General features: G+C 43.3%; 1 protein-coding gene across 5 annotated transcripts in view; it reads right to left on the bottom strand.

The window, feature by feature from the left end:
- Positions 1 to 203: 203 nt before the first annotated feature.
- The window catches only part of LOC105480752 (BCL2 like 13), a 94,770-nt gene continuing 79,039 nt past the window's right edge, over positions 204 to 15,934 (bottom strand). For 3 of the 5 annotated variants that reach the window (XM_011739921.3, XM_011739922.3, XM_071079985.1), the window contains one exon: positions 204 to 2,041. In XM_011739921.3, coding sequence (XP_011738223.1) covers positions 1,184 to 2,041 — 858 coding nt within the window. In that variant the 3' untranslated portion in view covers positions 204 to 1,183. The remainder of the gene's footprint in view (positions 2,042 to 15,934) is intronic. The other 2 variants (XM_011739927.3, XR_011613873.1) reach the window with 2 other exon arrangements.

Here is a 15,934-nt window from a genome sequence, read left to right as displayed (position 1 = left end):
TCAGTGATATTTAGGACACTCTATATTTCATAAGAGTTATGACCTAACTGGCTCTAAAAGCCCAAGAATAAAAATCCTTACCACCTAGCAAGAGACCCATAGAACTGGTCAGTAGTAAGACTGAGGTCACGTATTGGAAAAAACATACTAGCCCAGGATTAAAGACAGTGCCCATCCAGCAACAGAGATGTTGCTGGCAACTAACCATAGCGGTGGGTGACCACTGATGAAAAGTGCTGAAGAGACCTCAGAAGGTCATCCGGGTTTTCCTCCTGCCTTGACACAAGACGAATGTGTCTCTCTAGGCAGACTGACTTGCAACTGCACTCACAAGTGGGGACCCCAGGTCTCTTTCATGTTATTTTCTCTGTATACATATTTCAAAGATTCCTAAAGGCAGCATTTTTACAAGGTGGAGCTGCAGGAAGCTTTGGGGACTTGACAGGTCTGAGCAGAAGTCCAGAGCAACCCCCCCTTAATGGGATTTTAGCAGGAACCTGGGGGTGAAAAGGAACAGTGCAGTCCCTGAGAGGCAGCTGAGAGTACGGGCGAGCACCCTCACACTCCAGGATGAGGGGCGGGGGGGGGCAAAAAAAGAGTGGGTGCAGAGCCCAGCCTGCTCATCAGGAAAGATGAAATTCTAAGGGGATTAAGAGCTAACAAGTCAGTAGCTGAGGAGCCCACAGCTAAGCTCTCTCAGCTGGGGATTTCTATCCCAATTCCTCCTAAGTAAACCCTCTTCCGCTAAAGCAGTGGGTCTCCACAGGGGATGTTCACAAGGGACATGTGGCAATGTCTAGAGACATTTTCGGTTGTCATCTCTGGGAGGGGTGTGCCACTGGCATCTAGTGGGTGGAGGCCAGGGATGCTGCTGAACATCCCACCACAGAGAATGATCAGAATATCACTAGTGCCAAGGCTGGGAAACCCTGTCCTGGAGGGGGGCTTTACCCTAAGTTTTCTCAATTTAGCATGAGCCAAGGCCCTTGGGATTTACAGTCAGATGAACGTGAATGCCCCACCTCAAGCCCTAACATGCCTAACATGCCACTGCCACGTTGAGCAGAAGTCCCCAGTTATCCCAGAGTGTTCCACAAATGTCCAGACAGCTGCTGGAGGTTCAAATTCCAGCCAGTACAACTCCAACCTTACATCCTTCTGTCTGTCTCTCCTGAAAAGCCTTCTATTTCTTTCTCAGAGCCAGGGCTACCCCGATGGCCATTGCCAGGATGGCAACAGCAGCAGCGCCTCCAAACAGCAGTATAGACTTGCCCTCAGACAGCGGCAGGGGCTTCATCTCGCCGGCGGGGGACAGTCTAGACTTGCCCTCAGAGAGCAGCAGGGGCTTCATCTCACCGGGAGGGGACAGCTCTTCCCCAAGGCTCTCTTCCCTTGCGTTTGTCTCCTTCTCACTCAGCAGCGTTTCTGTAGGTTCCGGCGCGGGGACCACCTCCTTCACTTCAGTAGGTTCAACTGTTGCTGCTTTCACCTCTTCTTCATCAAGTTCTACAAACAGGGAGGTAGCAGGGCTGGATTTCTCCACTGTGATCACTTCTGTGTCAGGTTCCCTTGTCCCCAGCAAGGAGGTGGCAGTGATATGTGGAAGCAAGGGGGCTGGGGCTTCAGGGAGGGCCTCTGGCAGCTCCCCCGCTGGCAAGACCACAGAAGCCACAGCAGCCTCTTCCATGCCCTCGGGCACTTCTTCTTTCTCCACGTGCACGATGTCAGAATTAGAGGAGTTGTTCTCACTCTTCTCTCCAGCTCCGTTGCTGTCTAAGCTTTTCACTTCTTCAGGATCCATTGCAATCTGCTGCCAGGACTCAGGGCCTAGAGAGACTGGTAGGCTTTCTGTGTGCCAGCTCTGGCTAGCTGACAGCGAGACAGGTAAGCTCTCGGGCTGCCAGGAAGTGGTCACAGTTGGAGACTCTGGGGGACTGACCTGTCCAGAGTTGTCGCTGGGCAGGATATAAATGTCATTGCTATCTTCTGCAGTGATTCCAGGGTATTCCTCCTCCTCCGACTCAAGACTAAACACAGTGCCCTAGAAACGAAGGACAAGTGTCAATAATAAAAATCTATTTAAAAAATAAACATCAATCTGTAAAGCAAATTCCTTCCTAAACTGAAGTTTAAACGTTCCAAAAAAAAAAAAAAAAAAATTAAAATCCAAAACACTTCTGATCCCAAGCACTTTGGATGAGGGATACTCACCCTGTATGTTCAATGCAGTAATTAATGCAAAACAGCAGAGAAAACAAAGGCAAGACCTTGTGCTCAAGGAATGTATCACTTAGTAGGGTATAAAAATAATGCTGTGTCATAGTGAAAGTGCTGTTAAGAGTTCATATGGCAGTGCTGCTTTCCTTAGAAGAAGAAGAAAAAACAGTTCAGATGGGAAAAAGACCTCTTTGGGTAGAGGTCAGAGAAAGCAGGGAGATCACAGAAAGCTTCACGGAGGGACTAGCATTTCTATCAGGCATCTGAAGAGCGGGTAAGATTTTGGCAGGCGAAGGGTACACAGAAGACACAATGCAGGCCAAAGCACAGAGACAGAAAAACAGAGGATAAGGACACAGCCCTGTTTAATGAATGCAGAGTGCACGTGAAGAATAGAAGGTCAGTGAGGACAGGACCATGGAGAAACCTGAATGACAGAGAGCCAAGAAATACGGACTTCATCCAACAGGCGATGGTTTGTCCCTGACATCTCTGAGGTACAAAATTGCAATCAGAGCTTTGCTTTAAAATTCCTCTGATAGCAAAGCCAGAATGGAGAGATGCTGCAGACACAGAGACTCTTGCTTCTTTCTTCAGGAAGTCTGAGTGAAAGCAATAAAGCCCTACGGCGCAGGCTGTGTGTCTATGTCTATTAATAACAGGCCACCGCCTGCCTACTGCTTATCACAGCTGTGTCAGGCACAAGGGCTATGAGGAAGAATGGGTCTATTCTTACAGAATTTACTAGGCAGCTGTGAAGACTGACATATGAATAACTTAACTTCAATACGATACAGAAAGCTTTATGACAGGTGTACGCACAAGGGGCTAGGCCAACCCAGAGGGTAAGTAAGGCACAATAAAAGGACAGAAAGAGAACCAATGGAATGGCATGTCACCGAGATGTACAGAAATTGTCATCCAAAGGCTAGACAACACTCATAAAAGCTACAGGGAATCTGAATAGAATATGTAAAGCAATTAATTTCTACTTCATTTTACGATGATGGTTGCTATTCGTCTGAAGTAGAATAATTTCATTCTTCAACCAAGACCAAAAACTTTCTACATATATCAAGGATCTAATATAAATCAGAAGTCTATCAGCCCCATAAAAAAGGAAAAAATACAAATAAATCACACGACCATGATGTCGGCATCATACTGCACCACATTCTACCGCAACCCTTGCTCCAACCACTTCAGAGGCCATGGTAAGCATCAAGCATGTTCTATGAGTATGGAATAAGCAGGGGGGTAAAATAATACGGCATGACCACAACATTCACAATCAAAAACAACTGGCTTGTATCCAGCTCCAACTGTGCACCAGCTGTGCGAATCCGGACACCTTGCTTGAACTTTCAGATTTCAATTTCTTCACAAATAAAAGGGGGATGACTGACTAGGTAGGATTGTTTTTATTTTTAGAGTTGGGGTCTTGCTCTGTCACACAGGCTGAAGTGCAGTGGCAGGATCATAGCTCACTGTGGCCTCAACCTTCTGGCCCCAGGGGATCCTCTCAGCCTCCTGAGTAGCTGGGAGTAACAGCATGGGCCACTGCACTCGGCTAAGTTTTTTTATTTTTTGTAGAGATGAGTCTCTCTATGTTGCCCGGCTGGTCTCAAACTCTGGCTTCAAGCAATTCTCCTACCTCGGGTGTCCCAAAGTGCTGAGATTATACGTGTGAGCCACCACACCCGTACCTGAGTCCACTTTTAAAATGAGGTATAGTTTTTTCCTTTTGGTTTTTTGTTTTTTTTTGTTTTTGTTTTTGTTTTTTGAGACGGAGTCTCGGCTCTGTCACCAGACTGGAGTGCAGTGGAGCGATCCTGGCTCAGTGCAACCTCCATCTCCCAGGTTCAAGTGATTCTCCTGCCTCAGCCTCCCAAGTAGCTGGGACTACAGGCGCACGCCACCATGCCCAGCTAATATTTGTATTTTTAGTAGAGATGGGGTTTCACCATGTTGGCCAGGATGGTCTCAATCTCTTGACCTCGTGATCCGCCCTTGTCGGTCTCCCAAAGTGCTGGGATTACAGGCATGAGCCACCATGCCCGGCCCAAGGTACAGTATTTATAGGGCTTAGATTAGTACTTTGTATATAGGAAGTAATCAGTAAGTTTTGCTATTTCATAACTTGTTAATGTTTGTGTTGTCATTTTAATTGTTGTTTTTGGTGGTATGGGTGGTAGGACAAAGAGCTATTTTAAAATACCAACTGGATGGGACAATAAGAAGGTGTAAACAATTGGAAACAATACCTTTCCTTGGCTAAAGAAGGTAATTTACAAACTTTTCCTTCCTCCTCCATCTCTTCTAAATAGAGATAATACAAAATTTGAAAGTAAAATATGTCTTTAAAAATTACAATACTGTAGTATACAATTAGGAAAATTGGAGGGCCCATTGGCTTGGAAGAGAGAAAGGGCTTCTAGGCCTCCAAGCTTTTGAGGATGACAGCTTGCCCCAGCCTCAGGGTAAGGACCACTGGAATGGTCCAGAAGAGGATGCGTTCAGGAGAGGGAGAAAGGGAGAGGGAGAGAGACAAATAGAGAGAGAGACAGGGAAGGTTTGGTTCAGCTAAGTAAGAAAAGACATGGAGATCCTAACCTGTATTTAACTACTGTTAAAAAAGAACTAAGTACATTTTTAAGTCCAATGTGGAAGGAAGCCCATATTGTACAATACCCCTACATAAAAAACTACAAAGTAGGCCGGGCATGGTGGCTCACGCCTGTAATCCCAGCACTTTGGGAGGCTGAGGTGGGTGGATCACGAGGTCAGCAGATCGAGACTGTCCTGGCTAACGCAGTGAAACCCCGTCTCTACTAAAAATACAAAAAATTAGCCGGCCGTGGTGGCGAGTGCCTGTAGTCCCTGCTATTCAGGAGGCTGAGGCAGGAGAATGACGTGAACCTGGGAGGTGGAGCTTTCAGTGAGCCAAGATCGCGCCACTGCACTCCAGCCTGGGGGTCAGAGCAAGAGTCCATCTCAAAAAAAAAAAACTACAAAGTATTATTGAGAGAAATTAAAGATATCCTACAGGGATATATAGATCATGCTCACAGATTGGAAAACTATTGTAAAGATGTCAACTATTCCCAAATTAACCCTTTGGTTCAGTACAATCTCCAATATAAAATCCCACCAGGTTTTTTCTTATGGAAATTGACAACCAATTCTAAAATCTATGTAGCAATTTAAAAAGGCTAAGGAAATTTAGCTGATCTTGAAAAACAAGCTGACACTCAACTCATTACAAAGGTACACTGATTAAGACTATATAAGTATGTAAGAGCTTAAAAATAGACCTGGCTGGGCACAGTGGTTCACACCTGTAATCCCAGCACTTTGGGAAGCGGAGGTGGGAGGATTGCTTGAGGCCAGGAGTTCAAGACAAGCCTGAGCAACACAGTAGGACATCGTCTCCACACACACGCATACACACACACACACACAACTGGCCAGGTGTGATGGCGCCTGCAGTCCCATCTACTCAACTCAGGAGGCTGAAATGGGATGCTCCCTTGAGCCTAGGAGTTTGCGTCTGCACTGAGCTATGATCGTGCCACTGTAGTCCAGCCTGGATGACAGAGCGAGACCTTGTCTCAATTCCCAAAAAAACACAAAGAGGCAATTAGACCAATTAAATAAAATAGAATCCAGAACTAGATATACAAGGTCACATGATTTGTGGCAAAGATAACTCTGGAAAAATGGATCCTATTTACTAAATGCACATATATATATATATGTATATATCTCTCTATAGATATATATATCTCTCTCTACTTATTTGCATACATTTATACATAATAAAATGTTTATATAAGCAAAACACATGTTTAGAAAAATGTACACCAAACCATTATGAGTTATTTCTAAGGGGCAAGGGAACAAGAAAAGTGTGCATCATAAAAATTTCTTGGCTGGGCGTGGTGGCTCACGCCTGTAATCCCAACACTTTGGGAGGCTGAGGTGGGCAGATCACCTGAGGTCAGGAGTTCAAGACCAGCCTGGTTAACATGGCGAAACTCCGCCTCTACTAAAAAATACAAAAATCAGCCAGGCGTGGTGGCACGTGCCTGTAATCCCAGCTACTCGGGATGCTGAGGCAGGAGAATCACCTGAACCTGGGAAATGGAGGCTGTGGTGAGCCGAGATCGCGCCATTGCACTCCAGCCTGGACAACAAGAGTGAAACTCCGTCTCAGAAAAAGAAAAATTAAAAAAATTTAAAAATTAGCTGGGCGTGGTGATGTACACCTGTAGTCCCAGCTACTCAGGAGGCTGAGGTGGGAGAATCACTTGACCCCGGAAGGTCAAGGCTACGGTGAGCCATGATCGTGCCACTGTACTACAGCCTGAATGACAGAACAAGACCCTGTCTCTAAAGAAAGAAAGAAAGAAAATGAAACCCACAATTTCTAGGTGTACCATTCAGTGGTTTTTAGTATATTCACAGTGTTGTGTAACCACCAGAATTACCAGAAAATTCCCATCATCCCAGAAAGACACCTTTTGGTAGTCACTCTCCATTCTCCCCTTTTTCATCACCGGGCAATCACTAATCTACGTTCTACCTCTATGGATTGCCTGTTCTGAGAGGTATAAATGGAGTCACACAATACAGCCTTTTGTGTCTGGCTGCTTCCACTTAGCATAATGTTTTCAAGGCCCACCCATGTTGTAGCATGTATCAGTACGTCATTCTTTTTTTTTTTTTTTTTTTTTTGAGATGGAGTCTCATTCTTTCGCCAGGCTGGAGCGCAGTGGCGTGATCTCGGCTCACTGCAACCTCCGCCTAGCGAATATGCTGCCTCAGCCTCCTGAGCAGCTGGGATTACAGGCGCCCACCACCACGCCTGGCTAATTTTTGTATTTTTAGTAGAGACGGGGCTTCACCAAGTTGGCCAGGATGGTCTCGATCTCTTGATCTCATGATCCACCCGCCTCGGCCTCCCACAGGTGTGAGCCACTGCACTCGGCAGTAAGTACTTTATTCTTCTTTATGGCTGAGAATAATATTTCACTGTATGTAGGCACCACATTTTACTTATTAATTAGCTGGTGAACATTTGGGTTGATTCTACCTTTTAGAATAGTGTTGTTATAAATGTCCACATACTAGTTTTTGTCTGAATGCTTTTGTTATTTTGAATACAGCAGGAGCAAAACTGCCAGATCATATGGTAATTTTATGTCAAATTATTTTCCAAAAAAATTAGAAAAATATTTCTAAATATTCTTGGAATTCCAAAACATTCTGAAAATAATGATGTTGAACATTTTTTCATGTGCTAATTGGCCATTTGTATATTTTCTTTAGGATGATGTCTAATTCAAATCTTTTCCCTATTTTTAAATTGAGTTGTGTTTTTATGTTGGATTGTGAGAATTTATTTATTTATTTTTTTTGAGACAGAGCCTTGCTCACTTGAACTCCCGATCTCAAGTGATCCAGCCACCTCAGCCTTCCAAAGTACTGGGATTACAGGCATGAGCCACCATGCCTGGCAGGTTTTTAAGTCTTAAATAAGACTGCTACAAAATTAGATACTGATATAATCGTAAGGTGCTTGTAATTAGGTTGAGACTAAAGGAAACAGGGAGATAAACAAGGCATCCTAAAAAGTAGTTCTATGAGAGGAACCGGTAGTCTATGCTAATTAATAATTTTTAAAAATCTTTTTAAAAGATCTCTGCCATCAGTGCCATTCCTCATATGGATTCCTTTCCCAGACTTCAAACCCCGCATGACTAAAACAGACTGTCACTGCTATGATCTTACGGGATTTCATCTCTTTCAAACTCTCATTACATTTTCATTAGTAGAGGCATAATGTAAAACCATTACACATTTCTGGGACCATCATCAATAATGAATGCTAACAAAGAGTACCTCACAAGCAAATGCAGTACATGATGTCTACACGCCCATCAGCTGCAGAGCTCACACCATACAGCCAGCCAGAAGAGATGCTTGTCGTACTGAAGACTATGAACTACAAGTACTAACTCCACATCATTTCTGTCTTACCCCACACCTAATATTTTAGCGAGCATCTATCTCATCATCTTCCCCTTTTATTTAATCATTAAGTACTAAATATATCTTAATATATTTATTCCTAAATATATCTTCTAACATCTAAATCTATCTCTTCCCTTCCATCAACATTTTCTGGTATTACTCTAATATAAGCAATCTTCTTTTCTCTTCCTCCCTCCCTGTATTATTCTAATACAAGCAATCCTCCCCTCCCCTCCCCTCCTGTTCTTTTCTCTTCTCTTCTTTTTGAGACAGAGTCTCTCTCTGTTGCCCAGGCTAGAGTGCAGTGGCGAGAACACAGCTCACTGCAACCTCTGCCCCCAGGGCTCAAGCAACCCTCCTGCCTCAGCCTTCAGAGTAGCCAGGACCACAGGCATGCCCCATCACGACTGGCTAATTTTTACATTTTTTGTAGAGACAGGGTTTTGCCATGTTGCCCAGGCTGCTCTCAAATTCCTGATCTTAAGCAATCTGCCTGCTTCGGCCTCCCAAAGTGTTAGGATTATAGGCTTAAGCCACCATGCCTGGCCTCAGTCGTTATCTTTCATCAGAAGCAATGCAAAGACTCCGAAAGGCCTGCAATCCAACTTGGATGATGTAAAAAAAACAAAACAAAACAGTAATTTAAGCCAAAAATCTGGAAATCATATTGGATTTCTCCAATTCCTGACTTCTTATCATCAGGAACTGTGCTCTTTAGGTGCTGGTAATACAACAATCTCTACCTTCAAAGAGTTTAAAATACAGTAACAGAGGCCGGGCATTGCTGTCTCATGCCTGAAATCCCAGCACTTTTAGAGGCCCAGGCAGGACGATAAGCTTGAGCCCAGGAATTAGAGACCACCTGGGTAAGATGGTAAGACCCCATCTTTGTAAAAAAAATAATAATAATAAAAATAGCAATGGAGACAAACAGGGTACTCTGGGAACATGAGAGATTCATGGAAGACAGAACAACAACGTTGGATCTTTTTTTTTTTTTTTTTTTGAGATGGAGTCTCACTCTGTTGCCCAGGCTGCCTGCCACCACACCTGGCTAACTTTTCTAATTTTTGTATTTTTACTAAAGATGGGGTTTCACCATGTTGGCCAGGCTGGTTTTGAACTCCTGACCTCAAGAGATCCACCCATCTCGGCCTCCCAAAGAGCTGGGATTACAGGTGTGAGCCACTGTGCCTGGCCAAAGTTGGATCTTAAAGAATGAAAGAGAAAACCAGCAGATCAAAGATGAGCAAGATATTCCAGGCAGAAGGAAAAGCATAAACAAAAACACGGTGCTGAAAAATATCATTGTATATGCAGACTACTGGCTCTTCAGCATGCCAAAGCACAGGACAGGGAGTGAAGAAAGGCAAAGCTGGAGCTGGAGAAGGAGGAAAGATTAGGCCAAAGAACGAGAAGTAAAATATCAGCGCCTGTCTTCATATAAAACATTGCCTCTACCTCATAAAAGGTCCATGTTTCCCCCTCGGTCTTGCTGAGACATGAATTCAAGACCCTGTCCCACAATATGGCACCTCATACACACCCCCAATTACTTAGAGGAGAAAATATGAATCTAAGGTACCATCCGGCCATTACATAAAGGCTTAGTTTGAATGTTACGAAATAAAGTAATTCTACATTTGAAGTCTATTTATAATTTTGACTCTTTCAGTTAAAAAGCAAGCGGGCAAATTCATACAATATTTAGAATGATACATTATCCCTTCTTGAGCACATTAATGTTTTCCTAGGAAACCCAACATAAATTTTTGAAAGGCTACAGCAGTGTGAAGGGCATTAGAGGAGGCAAAGTCAATCTTCACTATCACTAGGGCCGTCATTTAACCCACATCTCTCTGTAATTGTGTACTAGGTGCTCCCTCTGGGAGGGGAGGCTTATCTTGGCAATGTGACTCATTGTGCCCTATAAATGCCATACTAAATTCCCAAGTGCTGTCTCCTTATTCATATAGATACTGGTATTAAAATTTTAGGGGAGCAGAAAAGGTTTTGCAAATATGATGAAAGGTATTAAGACCTCTCTGCCTTAAAACTGTGCTTTCATACAAAGCAGCATACCATTTTAGGGGAAATTTTAGACTCCCTGAAGCACATCTATGGACTCCAATTTAAGACCCCTTATCTGGCTCCATCAGGGTCTGGCTTAAATTCCACTGTATTCAATCTTCCTCTCTTATTTCTCCTCAACTCCTAGACAGCACTGAGTCTGGGCCACACAAAGTATCACAATATCTATTTTGTACCATACTTCTAATTTTTTCACATGTATTAGTCATCTTCTCAACGACACCATAAATACTTCAAGGGAGAAAACATGCCTTCAACTTCTTTGTTATCCCCCAGGTAATGCCTAACATATGCTGAGCAAAGAGTAATGCTCAATAAATGCTTGGATGATAGGAAAGTTGGTCCCATCTTTGATATAAAAGCTCTAAACATCAAGTACTGTTAGGTAGCACTCTTCATTCATCTCTGTATTTCCATACCTCCGAGCTGCACCTGTGTCTTCACTGTTCAAGGTCACACAGCACTGGTGCTATAAGACAATTCCAACCCCAAACAGAGTGACTGAAGTCACACTGTCCCATCAATCCAGAAAATCCAGAATGCTCTCCCAATTCTGCCCATCTGAATCCTTCTTGTTACTTCTAAACTCATAGGATTTATCTGTTACTCCTTGCTATAAAACATATAGGAAATACACTTTGGGAGGCCGAGACGGGCGGATCACGAGGTTAGGAGATCGAGACCATCCTGGCGAACACGGTGAAACCCCGTCTCTACTAAAAAAAATACAAAAAACTAGCCGGGCATGGTGGCGGCGCCTGTAGTCCCAGCTACTCGGGAGGCTGAGTCAGGAGAATGGCGGGAACCCGGGGGGCGGAGCTTGCAGTGAGCTGAGATCCGGCCACTGCACTCCAGCCCGGGCGACAGAGCCAGACTCCGTCTCAAAAAAAAAAATAAATAAATAAATAAATAAATAAAACATACAGGAAATAGTGTGGATCTGCCTTATATCCCTAACTATAAGCTCCTTGAGACTAAGGATATATTTTTATAATATTTTTGTTGCACTGGTTTCTTTTCTCAGCCACACTCTTCCCATGTGCCTCATAGGATTCAATACATATTATATTAATATAATGAAATGTTATGTATAGTTATATTAATATAGGTTGGGTGCAGTGGCTGAGGCCTATAATCTCAGCACTTTGGGAGGCCGAGGTAGGTGGGTTGTTTGAGCCCAGGAGTTTGAGACTAGCCTGGGCAACATAGTGAGATTCTGTCTCTACAAAAAATACAAAAATTGGCCAGGAGTGGTTGCGCATGCCTGTAGTCCCAGCTACTCGGGAGGCTGAGGTAGGAGGATCCCTAGAGCCTGGGAGGTGGAGGTTGTAGTGAGCCAAGTTTGCACCACTGTCCTCCAGCCTGGATGACCAAGAACCTATCTCAAGAAAAAAAAAAAAAATGATATATATATATATATATATACACACACACACACACACACACACATATACATACACACACACACACACACACACACGTAATTAACACTGAAGTCTTTGGAAACTTAGTAAGGCTGGCCCAGTTCTTGAACCTGGGGTCTTTTCCATTGAATAGCTGTCACGTCTCTTTCTGCATCTTTGCATACTTTGCCCACATAGCTGAAACATTATTTTCTTTTCCTTATGATTTTTAGTAGAGATGAGGTCTTGCTATGTTGCCCAGACTGGTCTCAAATTTCTGGGCTCCAGTGATCCACCCAAAGTGCTGGGATTACAGGCATGAGCCACCATTCCCGGACAGAATATCCCTTTTTTTTTTTTTTTTTTTTTGATATGGAGTCTCGCTCTGTCACCTAGGCTGGAGTGCTGTGGCCGGATCTCAGCTCACTGCAAGCTCCGCCTCCCGGGTTTACGCCATTCTTCTGCCTCAGCCTCCCGAGTAGCTGGGACTACAGGCGCCCACCACCTCGCCTGACCAGTTTTTTGTATTTTTTATTAGAGACGGGGTTTCACTGGGTTAGCCAGGATGGTCTCGATCTCCTGACCTCGTGATCCGCCCGTCTCGGCCTCCCAAAGTGCTGGGATTACAGGCTTGAGCCACTGCGCCCGGCCAGAACATTCTTTATGTGCAATATAATATGTATCATAACCTGCCATTCTTGACCTGCAAGTCTCTCTAACGACGAAATATATGTTTTCCAACTTCTACTATAAACAAAGAAGAAAGACATTCACTGAAGGTCTGAACAGGACTGAATAATCTCAGAGCATAACCAAAGCTCAGTTTAGGATATATCATAAATGGTTCAAACACACAAAATTCAAAACATAACAACACTACGTTCTAGCAGAGGCCTTTTGTTACTGAGTCATGGTCCCCCCAAGCTACCTAAGCTGAGCTAACGAATCCTTGGCTGCTTTACAACACAAGTCCTTTACTTCCTTCAAGATGTGACCATATGTCTTTACAAAGCCTTCCCTGATTAAGCCCTACTTTACCTCACAACTACCTTTTTTTTTTTTTTTTTTTTGAGATGGAGTTTCACTCTGTCATCCAGGCTGGAGTGCAGTGGTACGATCTTGGCTCACTGCAACCTCCACCTCCCGAGTTCAAGCAATTCTCCTGCCTCAGCCTCCTAAGTAGCTGGGATTACAGGTGTGCACCATCACACTTGGCTAATTTTTTTTTTAAAATACTTTTGGTAGAAATGGTGTTTCACCATGGTGTTGGCCAAGCTGGTCTGGAACTCCTGACTTCAAGTGATTCGCCCGCTTCGGCCTCCCAAACTGTTGGGATTACAAGCATAAGCCACCACGCCTGGCCCATTTTTTTTTCTTTGTATAGACAGTCCCCAACTTATGATGGTTCCACTTAACAATATTTTGACTTTACCATGGGTTTATCAGAGTATTAAATGCCATTTCGGCTGGGCGCAATGGTTCATGCCTGTAATCCCAGCACTTTGGGAGGCTGAGGCAGGTAGATCATAAGGTCAAGAGATGGAGACCATCCTCGCCAACATCGTGAAACCCAGTCTCTACTAATACAAAAATTAGCTGGGCATGGTGGTGCATGCCTGTAGTCCCAGCTACTCGGGAGGCTGAGGCAGGAGAATCACTTGAATCCGGGAGGCGGAAGTTGCAGTGAGCTGAGATCGCACCACTGCACTCCAGCCTGGCGACAGAGCAAGACTCCATCTCAAAAAAAAAAAAAAAAAAAAGCATTTTCAACTTATGATGGGTTTATAGGAATGTGCCCCCATCATAAATTGAGGGGCTCTATATTCTACAATACCTACTAAAGAACTGTACTTTACCATGGCTTTCTTGATATTTGTTTAGTTTGAGCAACTAAATAATTGGCTCTTTTATGTTTAGGGTATGTTTAACTAGCAAGTATAGAATCAGCAATCTAATAAATTCATAGTCACACTCTGTTTGATAGAAGACAAGACAGAAATGTAAGATTATTATAATCTCTGCTTCAGGAGTCTGTTATGCAGTTGGGGAGATTATATAACATCGAGGTCCTCAAACTTTGCTGCCTAGAAGCACATTACAACCTGTAACAATTAAATTAGAATCCTTAATAAAGGTAGGACCCAGGCGTTATATCTGGTTAAATGTAAAAGGGTATAATTCTGCTGTAATCGATTTAACCTTATTCTTGGTCTCTCTCATACCTGAAGCCCATACATACTCTGGCACAATGAACAGGCAGAGGTAAGATGATTTAGACATTTCAGTAACTACAAGGTAAATCACTTCATCCACTGAATATTTACAATCACTTCAGTAATATCCCAAACTTTGCTGATTCTTGGTAAGTCACCAATAACAAAGAATCACAGTAGGCAACATGAATTAAAATGGCTACTGTTTACTTAGGGAATGATTTCTGTAACCTTCCTGAAAGACTGGAGGTCCAAGACGGAGAAGAACCCGCTCACCAAAGCCATATCAACAGTTAAGCTAAGTTTTCCTGTAAAGTTATATTTACCTATCTTTTTGCCAGAACATAATCTGAATGAGTCACACAGATCCTCTAACATCTGTTACTAAGGAATTACTGTGTCGTATAATTTATATACCCAAAGGCTTATCTGCTTATTAAGTCATCTCTTCAAAAACCTCCATTTTGTGAAGATCAGAAAGAAAGGCTCACGTACAGAATAATTTTACAAGGAAGAAGAAAAGGGTAGTATCAGGTAGCACAAAGTTCCCATTTGTCCCTTATTAACTATAGTCCACTTCCGTTATTTATTTGCTCTTTCCAAATCTCCAAATGAGAAACCAATACTATGGCTTAGCAGCTGTGTAATCCTCCATCCTCAAATCTCTGTAATGTCGCTAACAGGAAAGTGATGAGGCATTGCGGAGGATTAAACTTTTTTCATTACTGAAACTACCAACATTTTAAAACTGGGCTAAGTCTTTTTGTTAAGTGAAGAACAAGTTGGGAAAGTCAATATACAATATACAGATTTACTCAATATTGAGTAAATCTGTCACAGTCTCACCATAAGAAGCAAGTAAGATCATCCAATTTTATCAAATAATTTGCATTTCAGATTTATGAAAAATAGTCAAAGAACATCAGTTACTTCACTACAAGTGGCTTAAAACAGTGTACGCTTCTTAAGTCTTTCACTTACATTAAAAATTTTTCACCAAAAAAAAAAAAAAAAACCCTCAAAATATGTTATTAAACTCCCACCACCAAACTTGACTTACTTGGAGACAAGGAACATAATTTATGTTCTTCATTCTTAATCTTGGAGTCACTCTGCTCTCACTTTCTATTCATACTCCACAAGTTTTGTAATCTGTTTTCATGCCATGTCAAAAGATGTAGCCTTTTTTTGTTTGTTTGTTTGTTTGTTTTTGAGACCAAGTCTTGCTCTGTCGCCCAGGCTGGAGTGCAGCGGCCGGATCTCAGCTCACTGCAAGCTCCGTCTCCCGGGTTCACGCCATTCTCCTGCCTCAGCCTCCCGAGTAGCTGGGACTACAGGCGCCCGCCACCTCGCCCGGCTAGTTTTTTGTATTTTTTAGTAGAGACGGGGTTTCACCGTGTTAGCCAGGATGGTCTTGATCTCCTGACCTCATGATCCGCCCGTCTCGGCCTCCCAAAGTGCTGGGATTACAGGCTTGAGCCACCGCGCCCGGCCTAGATGTAGCCTTACAATTACACAGTTCTTCCAACAGAAAGGTTGTCCAGTGGTCAGAGAGGTCTCAAGTGACAACTGATAGGCATCCTCAAAGGTTACTTACCTGCACTTCTAAAAACAGAGCCTCTAATAGCAATGACTGACTAAATAAGCAAAAACTGAAACAAAAACAAGAGCCATAACGAAAACACTAAGAATTTTAGTTCTCAGAAAACAGACCTTTAGGGTTCTAAAATAAGTAAAATGGAAATTTCAAAAGTTCCATCATGGCTGGGCATGGTGGCTCACGCCTGTAACCTTAGCATTTTGGGAGGCGGGGACAGGTGATCACTTGAGCCCAGGATTTTGTGACCAGCCTGGGCAGCATGGCAAAACTGCATCTCTACAAAAAAAATACAAAAGTTCGGTGAGTGTGGTGGTGCATGCCTGTGGCCCCAGCAACTCGAGAGGCTGAGATGGGAGGATCATTTGAGCCCAGGA

Source organism: Macaca nemestrina, chromosome 15, assembly GCF_043159975.1.
Source record: "Macaca nemestrina isolate mMacNem1 chromosome 15, mMacNem.hap1, whole genome shotgun sequence".
NCBI lineage: Eukaryota > Metazoa > Chordata > Mammalia > Primates > Cercopithecidae > Macaca > Macaca nemestrina.
The sequence above is the reverse complement of the archived record's forward strand: the minus strand, read 5'-3'. Positions and strand labels throughout refer to the sequence as shown.